The 11,945-nt window shown below is 38.3% G+C and overlaps 1 protein-coding gene and 1 long non-coding RNA gene across 6 annotated transcripts in view; one reads left to right on the top strand and one right to left on the bottom strand.

Moving 5' to 3' along the window:
• Positions 1 to 6,018, top strand: part of LOC113185124 (uncharacterized) — a 27,292-nt gene extending 21,274 nt beyond the window's left edge. Inside the window, exon 3 of the long non-coding RNA XR_003301093.2 lies at positions 5,946 to 6,018. This is a non-coding gene — a long non-coding RNA (uncharacterized LOC113185124). The remainder of the gene's footprint in view (positions 1 to 5,945) is intronic.
• Positions 1 to 11,916, bottom strand: part of Palb2 (partner and localizer of BRCA2) — a 27,260-nt gene extending 15,344 nt beyond the window's left edge. For 2 of the 5 annotated variants that reach the window (XM_026392126.2, XM_077802449.1), the window contains exons 1-7: positions 11,778 to 11,916; positions 9,686 to 9,745; positions 9,469 to 9,568; positions 5,790 to 7,253; positions 2,579 to 3,258; positions 2,158 to 2,229; positions 305 to 466 (exon numbers count right to left, since the gene is read on the bottom strand). In XM_026392126.2, the coding sequence (XP_026247911.2) occupies positions 305 to 466; positions 2,158 to 2,229; positions 2,579 to 3,258; positions 5,790 to 7,253; positions 9,469 to 9,568; positions 9,686 to 9,745; positions 11,778 to 11,825 (2,586 nt within the window). In that variant the 5' untranslated portion in view covers positions 11,826 to 11,916. Of the gene's footprint in view, positions 1 to 304; positions 467 to 2,157; positions 2,230 to 2,510; positions 3,302 to 5,789; positions 7,254 to 9,468; positions 9,569 to 9,685; positions 9,746 to 11,777 lie in introns of those variants that run through there. The other 3 variants (XM_077802450.1, XM_077802451.1, XM_026392127.2) reach the window with 3 other exon arrangements.
• Between the last annotated feature and the right edge of the window lie 29 nt (positions 11,917 to 11,945).

An 11,945-nucleotide genomic window follows, 5' to 3' on the forward strand; every position in this document is an offset into this window, starting at 1 on the left:
GCTGGCTTTGAATTTGCGATCCTCCTGCCTCAGCCTCCTGAGCCACTGGGATTGTAGGTGTGCACCACCATTCCTGGCTGAAAATTTTCATAATAAAATGTTGAGAAAATAAACCAAAATCTTTCTGCTCTGTTACTTCTGGTCAGAGATCCCAATGTTGCCAAGCTGTTTGCTATATTATCACACAAATGACTACTAAGATATCTAAGATTCTTCTTTTTTTGAGGTGCTGGGGTTCAAACCCAGGGCCCCATGCATGACATCCCTGAGTTCCAGTTCCATCACTTCTAAGGTTCTGACTTACCTCTGTGAAATGCCAGGTGTAGATTTTTTCCCACTGCCAAGTATCCAGAGGTCTCCAAAGAGAAACTACATATTCACAAGCTGTTATGATACATGGCTCCTTAAAACCAGCTCGTTCCCACCACATGGCACTCACATCCACAGAACAGGAACCAGAAGGATTCTGACCCAGAATGGTAACAACAGTTATGTTAAAGGGATACCTGAGGTCTGTTTCATGAAAAGAATAAATATAAAAAATGACGAATTACAAGGATTAGATGAACTACCAGGTAGTAAAAAGTTTTATGCACATCAAAAGAAAGAGTTCTGTCGATCTTATTTAAAAATATTGCCTATAGACATGTACATGATGACAGATTTAAAACGCGTAACTCCAGGATGGGATAAATTCTTATTTAAGCACAAAAGGACAGTTCATGAGAACTTAATAATTTGGTAACATTCTGGTAAGCCATTCATGAGTTGTAGAGGGAGTTACATTGAAATCACATATAATATGCTACCTCTAATTATGATGAAGAAAACACTGTGTATTGAAACCCCCAGGACATTTCCAGGAGAAATTCACAATTGTACACAGATTTATTGAAAATAAGAAAAATAAGGTTAAAAAAACAAACAAACAAACAAAAAAACCAACAAATGAACAGAAGGAAGAAATTTTTATCAAGGATAAAACTGAAATAAGTTAAGGAGAAATACTAAAAAATATTCAATTAATACTTAATATAGGGGCTGGGGTTGTGGATCAGCAGTAGAGAGCCTGTCTACCGCATGTGAGGCCCGGAGTTTGATCCTCAGCACCACATAAAAATAAATAAATAAAGGTATTGACAATCATAACTAAAAAATAAATATTAAAAAAGAATTACTAGGGCTGGGGATGTGGCTCAAGCGGTGGCGTGCTCGCCTGGCATGTGTGCGGTCAGGGTTCGATCCTCAGCACCACATACAAACAAAGATGTTGTGTCCACCGTTAACTAAAAAATAAATAAATAAATAAATTATCTTTCTCTCTCTCTTTTAAAAAAAAAAAGTTCCTGCCTTTAAGTGGCAGGTGTCATTAAAAAAAAAAAAAAAAGATTTACTACAACCACAAACTATTTTTTTTTTTTTGAAGACCAACAGAAAGGACAAATCTCTTAAATCTGATGTAAGAAAAAAATACTTTAGAAACAGAACATAGGTACAGTATCTTTTTATGATATTTTTTAGTTGTAGATAGACATAATACCTTTATTTTTTTAAATTTTTATGCTTAGGATCGAACCCAGTGCCTCATGCGTGCTAGGCAAGTACTCTACTACTGAGCTATAACCCCAGCCCATCAGTGGTTCTTAACTGGGAGAGATTCTGTACTCCAACTCTTCCTCTAATGCCACTTGTAATGTTTGGAGACATTTTCAGTTATCACCAATAAAGCCAAATTTCACTACATCAAAATCTGGAACTGCTACACATTTCCTTATACATCACCAAAGTGATTATCTTAGAAGCATACCATCTGAGTAGGAGAGGTGTGATTATCTTAGAAGTATACCATCTGAGTAGGAGAGGTACGAACGACTCTTATCTCAGTGTGTCCATCAAAATGCCTGATTTAGTCCCTAACTTGAACTACTTTGCTCTTGGCAGTAGCCTCACATAAACTTTGAGGAAAGCTCAAAATAAAAATACAGGTTAATATTGTAAAAAAAGAATTCAAATTGTTTTTTTTTTCCCCTCTAAATCTCTTATGACTGTCTTTAATAAGAACAAGATGGTATATGGTCAAATTCCATTTTCTTATCAACTCCTTAGATTTTTAACATGTATGTTACAAGACACATAATAACAGAATATTCTTCTGACCTTTAACTTGGAAATCAATTGTAGGCTGCCCGGGTTTAAGCTGTCACAGGTGGGAAGATCTGCTACTTTAGTCTGTGCAAACAAAAGCCACACCATTAATATACACTTTATGTATAAGGTTGGCCTTCACTCATTCAACAAAATAGTTATCTCATATATTATTTTCTCTAATAAGAGAAAAGTTCCAAATGCAACTGTTTCATTGATGGCAAAAAACAGGATCCCCTATGTTTAAAAATATATTTTTTAATTAACCTTAATTTCTCCAGAATGAAATGCATGTTCACAATGAAATCATGTTAAAGAAACAAGTTAAAACATTCTTAAACATCAAGAAGCAATGGTGAGGAAGTCATCCTGTCTGTATTCCCTAAGATATTTCATTCTTTCAGAGAAAACTTCACAAAGGAAACACTTATACCTGTTCAATGGAATGTTTATGCAACTCCAGGCACCTATTTCCACAGAGTTGATTTTCTCTGAAAGTGAATGACTCAGTGGGTAGAGGTGTTGCTTGGAGGCCAGAGTCATGGTCATGGGCAGGCTGTTCTTGCCTACCTGACACATGCAGGCTGGTTCCCAGTTTGGGTGAGCTGGTGGGACTGTCGTACTGCTTACTGTCACGAGCCAGGCTGACTGTGTCTTCCGGGGTAGAAAGCTGGGATGTAGAGCAAGTTTGTCCAATGACCTTGGCAGATGCTTTTTCACAGTACGCCTGGGAACCAAGGGCTGGAGTAGTGCCTAACATGGGGAGAGCAGATGAACACAGGTCCACAAGGGGTGTGCTGTTATCGTCAGATGCAGAAGTATTTAAAGGAGTAAAAAGTATCATGGACGAAGAAAGGCCCTTGTTGGTAGGCTGGTGTTTTAGATTTGGTATTTGACGATGTGCTTTTCTTAGTATAGCAATAAGGTCCTCTTCTGAGTCCTCCATTTCGGCACCTATTTGTTTAGGACTCAGTTCCTCCAGAACACAATTGTCCTCTTTAGGATACCTCTCCCTGCACATTTTTGATTCCAGAGGCTCAATAAGTTTTTCCGAGCAGGACTTCAGTTTTTCAAGCATAAGAGGCCCAAAGTCGTCTTCAGGTAACTGAAAGTCTGTGACATTGAGAAAAGACAACAGTTGCTTTAAACTTAGCATTTCATTTTTATAAAATGGAACACTGAAAGCATCATCCAAAGCTAAATAAGCATTATTAATGGAAGAGAGGGAGTCCTCTTTTCGACAATGAACTTCCTTCCCTAAAATAGAAAATTGAGCAACAATAGTAACAAAACCCAACAAGAGATATTAATATCTAATAGTGAGTTTTTAAATACTAAATAGTAAAAAATGTTCATTACTTCTCCTACTCATGACTTTGAAACCTGATACAAGGGCTTAAAATAATTACAGAGCCATGAGAAGTGTCACATGCCTTTAATCCCAGCCACGAAGCAGGCTGCAGAGGGTGGTTAGCAAGTTCGAGGACAGCTTGAGCAATGTAGTGAGACTTTCTCACAATTTCTTTCTTTCTTTCTTTTTTTTTTTTTAAGGATTAGGGATGTAGCTTTGAGGTATTGCACTTGCCTAGCATGTACAAGGTCCTGGGTTCAATCCGGTACCTTCCCCCAGCCAAAATAAGAGGTAGGTGGTTAACTAGCAGCTATCCTTTCACAGGACCCCACAGTGTGGTACTGACAGTGCTAAATGGGAGATGGAAGAACGGGGTCAAGTCCCAGCTTAACCACTGAGCTACTGTGCAGCTGTGGGTAAGTCAATTTACTTTCCCTTTCAAGCAAAAATTTATTTCCCAGCAGCTTGGTAGGCAAGAGGATCACCAGTTTGAGGTCAGCCTTGGCAACTTAGTGAGACCTACCTCAAAATAAATAAATAGAGAGAGAGAGAGAGAGAGAGAGAGAGAGAGAGAGAGAGAGAGAGAGAGAATGCGTGCGTGCGCACGTGCGCGAGCTGGGGCTATAGCTCAGTGGTAAAGCATCTCTGGGTTAAATCCCCAGTACCATTAAAAAAAACAAAAACAAAAACAACGAAAAACTATTGTTCTTGGGCTGGGGATGTGGCTCAAGCGGTAGTGCTCGCCTGGCATACATGCGGCCCGGGTTCAATCCTCAACACCATATACAAACAAAGATGTTGTGTCCGCCGATAACTAAATAATAAATATTAAAAAATTCTCTCACTCTCTCTTTAAAAACAAACAAACAAACAAACAAAAAAACTATTGCTCTTAAAGTATCTGGGGTCATATACTATTCAAAATGTAGCTGCATATAACTGATGAACCAGTACAAACTGTCATACATATGTATAATGTAATATTCAGTTCTTAAAAAAAAAAAGAATAAAGTACTGATACATGTTACGTTGTCTATGTATTCTGAAAACATCATAAGTGAAAGCTGTTAGACCCAAGGGTCACATAGTAATTCTATTTATATGAAATATCCACAGTAACTAAGTTCACAGAGATAACAGATTGGTAGCTGCTGAGTGTAGAAGCAGGGGGAAAGGTGATAGAAAGCAAATGCTTAATAGGTATGGCATTTCTTTCTGAAGTAATGAAAATATTTTGGAACTAAACAGAAATGGTAGTTGCATAACATTATAAATGTACTAAATGCTACAGAATAGTTCATTAAATTTAAAAGTTAATTTTAGCTTATGTTAATGTCACCTTCAGAAAAACTTTTTAAAAAAAATGTAGCTGTAGGTTACTAAAATCCCAGTGGAGCATTTTGAAATATAAGAAAGAACATTTCTAGATTACTGGCGTGCATACTTCTTGATTTTTTTGCATTCTTGTTGACTTCAAAGAAGATAAGGAAAAAAAGTCATGATTATTATTTTAAGTTAATTTAATAAATTACAGCTCACACACTAAAGTCTATGTTCAAAGTTACAGAGCAGCCCGCTGCCTACTTTTGTACAAAAAGTTTTATAGGAACAGTCCCAATTACATATTGCCCACGGCTGCTTTTGCAGGACAGCTTAGTACTTAAGGTGGAAAGAATAAAACTTGGTCTATACAGGGTGTTTGCTAATAACTTACTTAAAGCCACAGTGATAATCCAGTTTTTATGCTCAGTTTATCAGATATGATTAACTCCTGAGAAAATGAATAAAGCTAAAATTACAATATATCCTTGCTTGTTATCCTCTAAAATCTTGTCCTTTTGATTACATGATCACTTCTAATAGTTGTTCAATAGATGCTCACTCTAAAACTTCTGTTTATTTCAAAACACTGTCTATATTAGTAGTATGCAACAACAGTAAGAATAACAATAACAATAATAAAACCTTTGATAAGCACCAAATTAAATTTCCTTTTCAGTGTTGATTGACTTTTTCAAACATATGAGTGAACTCTAGTACCACACTGCCAGGTTTCAATCTTGGCACTGTTATTTCAATTAAATTACATTAATTAAAGTTGTTTTAGTCTCCCTGTGCCTTACTTTTTCCTTAACTGAAAATGAAGATAAAAATAGATTCTGCCTTATGTAGGGAAGCTGTGGTGATCCAAAGAGCAACCGCACAGCATTCAGAAAAGTGCCAGGCACAGTAATTATCAGCTATCATCATTGTCATCAAACACAATCTAATTTACCTTGAACTCTCTTCTTACCATGAATAATGGCTTTTTCATTCTGCTGCCTGCCCAAGGTGACTTCTTCCTTGGATCTGTTAACACCCAATGTGCTGAAAATTGGCCAAATCAGTTCACTATGACCTACTGCTGGGGTGCAGACTGATTTCCTTTTTCCTCTGTGTCTTCTACCAGATGGCTGCACAAGAGCCCTCCTAGAACAGTCGTTATCTTCAGTGGACCCAGGGGGAGAGCTGACTTCAGGGGGAGAGAGAAGCTCCTGAGGAGGACTTCTTGAGATTGCTTGTGCTGTGCACGTGTCCAAAATCTCAGTTTCACTCTGGGCACTATTTTCATTGGAAGGGTTTAAATTTTTAGGTGCTTCCTTACTTTTATTTTTAAACTCCTTCTTCCTGCCACCCAAGTGATTTTGAATTACAGCTTCTAGGGCTACTTTCTTCTGGCAATCGGACATGCGACGTGTTGTTCTAACATAGTATTCCGCCGGAAACAAAAGGCCTTCAAGCACTGTGCAAGAATGTATTTGATTTTCTGTAGAAACAGAAGGGACTGCTTCCGGGCTAAGACTCTTAGATTGACTTAGAACCTCATTTTCTTGAAGATTTTCATTTCTATCATTAAAAGCATTAATGGGAGATTCCTTGGTGTGATTTTGTTCTTTTAAGTTTTGCTTTATCTTTGCTGGTAAGTTATTATAAGGGAGTTCACTTGCAGAACATGAATTATCTGCCTCTAATGCAGGACTTCTAGGCAGCTGGCCAGTGGTGCCTGCAGCTTTATTTACTACTGTGCTATCTGGAGAGACAGTCATTTGGTGGCCTTGTACCTCCAGGTTTATGGGTGAAGTAAGGCTAATGTTTTTAAACCCCTGAGTAATGAGTTCACAATTACCTTTAGGAGGCATATGTTCAAGGTCCTCATGATTACTGTTATCTGGTATAGTATGCAAAGGATCTTCAGTGTTATTGGAGAAATTATTTCCTTTAAATGGGGTATCAACTCTTTCTGATTTGGCAGTTGATGGAATTAATATATTCTCTCCATCAGTTTCTACAAGTGGTGCTGGAGAATCTGGAATTTCAGACTTACAACTTGAAAGGGAGGGTATTTCAGTTATTGGTGACCTAGGATTTTTGCTACCGATTGCTTCCTGTTTCTTTAGTCTTTTTCCAGAGAGTATGAGTGAATCAGTGTCAAAGAAACCTTCGCCCTCCTGTGAGACATGTGCTCTCTTTGGCTGCTTCTTTCTTCTCCCTGGAAGCTTACTCTGCCTTTTCTCACTATCAGGGCCATTTGCCCTGTAGGGACAATGTTCTTGGATGTCATCCATTCCTGAAATACGTAATCCTTCTTCTGGGCCATCTTCAGGGTTAAAAGACTCAGGCTCAGCAGCAAGTGTTATGGGTGTCTTTTCTCCAGTGTTGCCATCCAGACGGGCATTGATTTGTAACTCCTTATAAGGAGATCCTTCATTTTTAGGTTCTAAGGGGGAAAAATATATACAAATATTATTTTCCTTTTAAAACAAAACAAAATAATACCCCATTTTTATTTAAAAAAATCTCATAGGACTACAGTGATAGAGTGCTTGCCTAGTATGCATGAGGTCCTGGGTTTAATTCCCAGTTCCAGGAAATTATACATAAAAACAAAAATTATAGTGTATGTATGTACATATACATACATACACTATAATTTTTATTATATATATAGACAAACACACACGCAAACACTCATTTGGGAAAAAAATCAATGGCATTACATTTTAGGCAGGATTCACGTTTTTAAAATTCTAATAAAGTACAGAATTATAAATAAATGTAAGCAAATATAATTATACTGAAAAGGTGCTTTTTAAAATGGAAAGATTTTTTCTTTATCACAATTATGGTTTCTCTTAATTTTAAAAAAATTCTATTAATTTCTTTTGATGCTGGGGACTGAACCCAGGGCCTCACGCATGCACCAGCTGAGCAATGCCCCCAGCCCCTCACCTGTTTTGTGTGCATGTACTTATTTATTGTGAATACTGGGGACTGAAACAAGGACCTTACACATATTAGGCAAGTGTTTCATCACTGACATATATTCCCAACCCTTTTTTTTCATACATTTAATTGAGACAGAGTTTAACTAAATTGTCTGGGCTAGCCTCAAACTTGTGATCCACCTGCCTCAACTGTCCAAGGAGCAGCAATTACAGGCATATGCCACCAGACCTGGCATCTTCTTTTCTTTTTCTCAAGTAATTTTAACATTACTTTCTCATTTCAAAAGCCCCTAATTTTACGATTAAAAATTACTTGAATTCTGACACCAAAAATGACTAGTTTTTTAGAGTACTGTTAATCTAAACTTTTTTCTCTACGCACATGTACATACATCTTTTTACAAAATCATCTTTATGTTAAACAATATGAAACCTGAGGGAAAAAAAGAGCAATTGAATAAACAACTATATGTATAGTTTTTTGCTCACAGAATGGGAAACAATACTAGCAAATCATATCTGATAGGAACTTAGGCAGAATCCCTACAACTCAACAACACAAAGACAACCTAGGGCTGGGGATGTAGCTCAGTTGGTAGAACATTCACATAGCATGCATAAGACTCTGAGTTTAATCCTCAGCACCACAAATAACATAACTAATTAGAGGTATTAAAAAAATAAAATGAACAAAGAATTTGAATAGAGATACTCCTAAAGAAGATATACATATCACTACAAATACACGGAAAGATGTTTAACATCACTGTCACTAAGAATTCTGTACCTAATAATAAAATGTATATATAAACTTATACATGGATATTTATTGCAGAATTATTCATAATAGTCAAAAGTGGTAACAACCCAAATATTCACTAATTGATGAATGGATAAACAAATTGTACATATTCAATGGAATACTAATCAGCTGTTAAAGGAACAAAGTACTGACAGAAACAAGGATAAATGTATGGATGGATGCACACTGAAAACATTAAGTAAAAGAAGCCAAATATAAAATCCCACATATCAGGGCTGGTTCTGTAGCTCAGTGGTAGAAATGCATGCATGAGGCACTGTGTTCGATCCTCAGCACCACATAAAAACAAAATAAAGATATTGGATCCACTTACAACTAAAAAATATATATTAAAGAAAAACCCCACATATTTTAAAAATTCCACTTCCACAAATTTCTGGGGTAGGCAAATTCAGAGACAGAAGTAGATTAGTTCCCAGGGATTGGGACTAGGAAGGAGTAGGGAGGGCTGACAATGGGTATAGGGTTTCTTTTTGGGGTGATGAAAATGTTCTTGACTTAAGTGATTACAGTTTTCACAGTATTTGTGGATATGTAAAGAACCACTGATTTGTACAATTAAAAGGCACTCTACCACTGAAGTATATTCCACCTTGTCTAGCAAATGCAAGGAGGCTCTGGGTTTGATCCCTAGCCAAAAAAAAAAAAAAAAAAAAAAGTTAAGTTTTATTAAAAAAAAATCCTTCTAATATTTAAACGTGAAATTGTTTTTTTAACATTGAGGAGGGAACGAAAACTAAATAAACATTTCAACTCAAATATAGTTTATTGCTTGAATTTTATGGTAAAATGTATTGCTTCTTATCTGTGGCTGTGGAAAAGGATAGCTTAATGTTCCTGGAAAATTATAGTAAAACAAGTATAAATAAGTAGGCTGGATTTACCTGAGTGGTTTAGCTGTGATGAGATTTCCTGCTGGAGCGAGCAATCCTGTTCTGCTGTTTTCTTAACAGAATTCTTAACCTTCTCGGCTCTTTGGGCACGCTGGAGAAAACAAAAGCAGCTCAAGAAATACCTTCTTTTTAATGCTTCATTACCGTCGAGAACCGTTTTGATATATTTTGTACTACACCTTTATCTGAGAGAATACGATTCACCTACCTGAAGGCGGGCCAGTGTCTTGCTGTATTCCCTTTTCAAGAATGCTAATTTTTCCTTCAACTGGAAGAAGAAAAAACACCAACAATGCTGAGCAGTGGAAAGGTAGAGACACAGTGCCTATCAGATAGGGGTTGGCGGTGCTCAGTGGGGTTTCTCAGCAAGACGCAGGGAGGGAGTGGGTCTGGCCCACATAAATCTACTCTCAGCTCTCAAAAGCACCAAGCTCTTTACTCTTAGAATCTTTGCACAAACTGTTTCTTTCACCCAGAGCATGTCCCCCTTTTGCCAATTCATCCTAATTCCTTTAAGCCTCAGCTTAGATTTTTACTTTCCTGGGATAGACTTCAAGTTCTTCTCCAAAACCAGATTAGGCACTCCATTCCTCTCTGTGCTACCCTTATCACAGTATTTACAGTACCAACTATGTTGTCTGCTTAATTCTGATTCTTTTCTCCCCACTCCCATGAGATTCTTGAAGGTGGCAGGAGATGTCACCCTATAGTCATTCAACAATCATTCTCTTGACTGCTAATGGTCCAGGTATCTCTAGCACCTGGAATATAACTGATACCCAGTAGTATCAGTGGGTATCAGTTATCTCAAGTGCTAGAGATAGAGTGGTCAATGCAATTTACACTCAGTTAAGGGTAAAGATAATATACAAGAAAACAGATAAGATTTCACAGGGTAATAAGTACCTAGATAAACTGGGTGATAAAAATGGTTAGGGAGGCATTACTGAGGAACACCATTTCAACTAACTGACTTGCCCAGATTGAGGAAGTCAGCTTTGGGAAGATCAAGGGGACAGATATTCTGGACAGCAAGAACCACAAATGTGAAAGCTGCATGGTGGGATGGGATAAGTTATTTGAGGAGCACATAGAATGCGGAATTCCCAGACAGGCACACAGTAGATATTCAACAGAGATCCATTAAATAAAAAAATTAATGAATTGGGCTGAGTCAAATTATCATTCTCTAAAAGTCTGGGTTCTCTTTGTCTCTCTGGCTTTGGTGGTTCAAAGGATTCTGAGCTGCAAAGCCACATCTTTTTTTCTGCTTTCTAGGAATCTTAAAGGCACTCATCCTTCCAAGATCATGTAGTTTATAAATGGCACCATTTAAACTTAAGTAGCAGGGCTCTAGTTGATGCACTTAGCTCTCTATGCCACCCTGCTTTGCACCAGCCTTATCAAGTGCTGGGAGTTATCTTGTTTACTTGTAAATTATCTTTTCACCTCCAAGAGCAGTTAAGCAAGGCTAAGAAGACTGATGAGTTAATGTGAATGAGTTTAGTACACTTTTAGCACAGTTAGCAGGAGATGCAATCAAGTTAACAGCAGCACAAGAACCTGGAAACAAGCTAGAAGCCTCTAAACAGATTAATATTTAAAGAAACAAGATCACTTCCAAACTACACCATCCTCACAGAACTTTTTTTTTTTCTTTTAAATAAGGTAAGAGAGGGGCTGAGGTTGTAGCTCAGTGGTAGAGCACTTGCCTAGCACGTGTGAGGCCCTGGGTTTGATCCCCAGCACCGTGTAAAACTAAATAAACAAAATAAATGCATTGTGTCCATCTATAACTAAAAATATTTAAAAAAATAAGGTAAGTGAACATGTCCTAACATGGATATTAAAAATGGGCAAAAACAGAACTTGCAGAACCATTCAGATCATGCACTTATGAACATTCTCCTCCTTAATAAGTACATATGACTTTTTGGTGGCTCCTACCACCACACACACACAGAGATCTGGATGTACACAGGCGCGGGGTGCAGGAAATCCAGATTCAGATGTGGGCGTAGGGAGGAGGAAGGATGTCCAGGGGGACTCAAGCTTTGTCCCCGAAGCTCTGCACTTTGTATTTATGCACTGCTACTGTGATGAAAATTTATCTTGTTTAAACGCCACCACGTGAGCACCGCGCCGCCCTCCACACTCTCACTTCCGGTGCCCCCGCAACCCTAACAGAAGAGTGGATCCGTGGAGGCTGCTGCCTCAGACAGGGGAGGAAACCAGACCAGGCCGAAAGTCCTAGGCAGCGGGTCAGAGTCCCGCGTCAGCCCTCCCCACGCCCGTGGCACCTTTTCCTTCTCCGCACAGCTGAGGGGCTTCCCGGAGGGCTCTTCCATTGAGCTGGAGGCCGAGCGAAAACAGCAGCCCCGGCCCTGCGGACGCGGGGACCCAGTTGGACCTAGGTCCAGGAGGCACCCCGGGAAGGAATAGGGAGCCGGGATCCCCTCAGCCCGCGA

Source organism: Urocitellus parryii, chromosome 9, assembly GCF_045843805.1.
Source record: "Urocitellus parryii isolate mUroPar1 chromosome 9, mUroPar1.hap1, whole genome shotgun sequence".
Classification (NCBI taxonomy): Eukaryota; Metazoa; Chordata; class Mammalia; order Rodentia; family Sciuridae; genus Urocitellus; species Urocitellus parryii.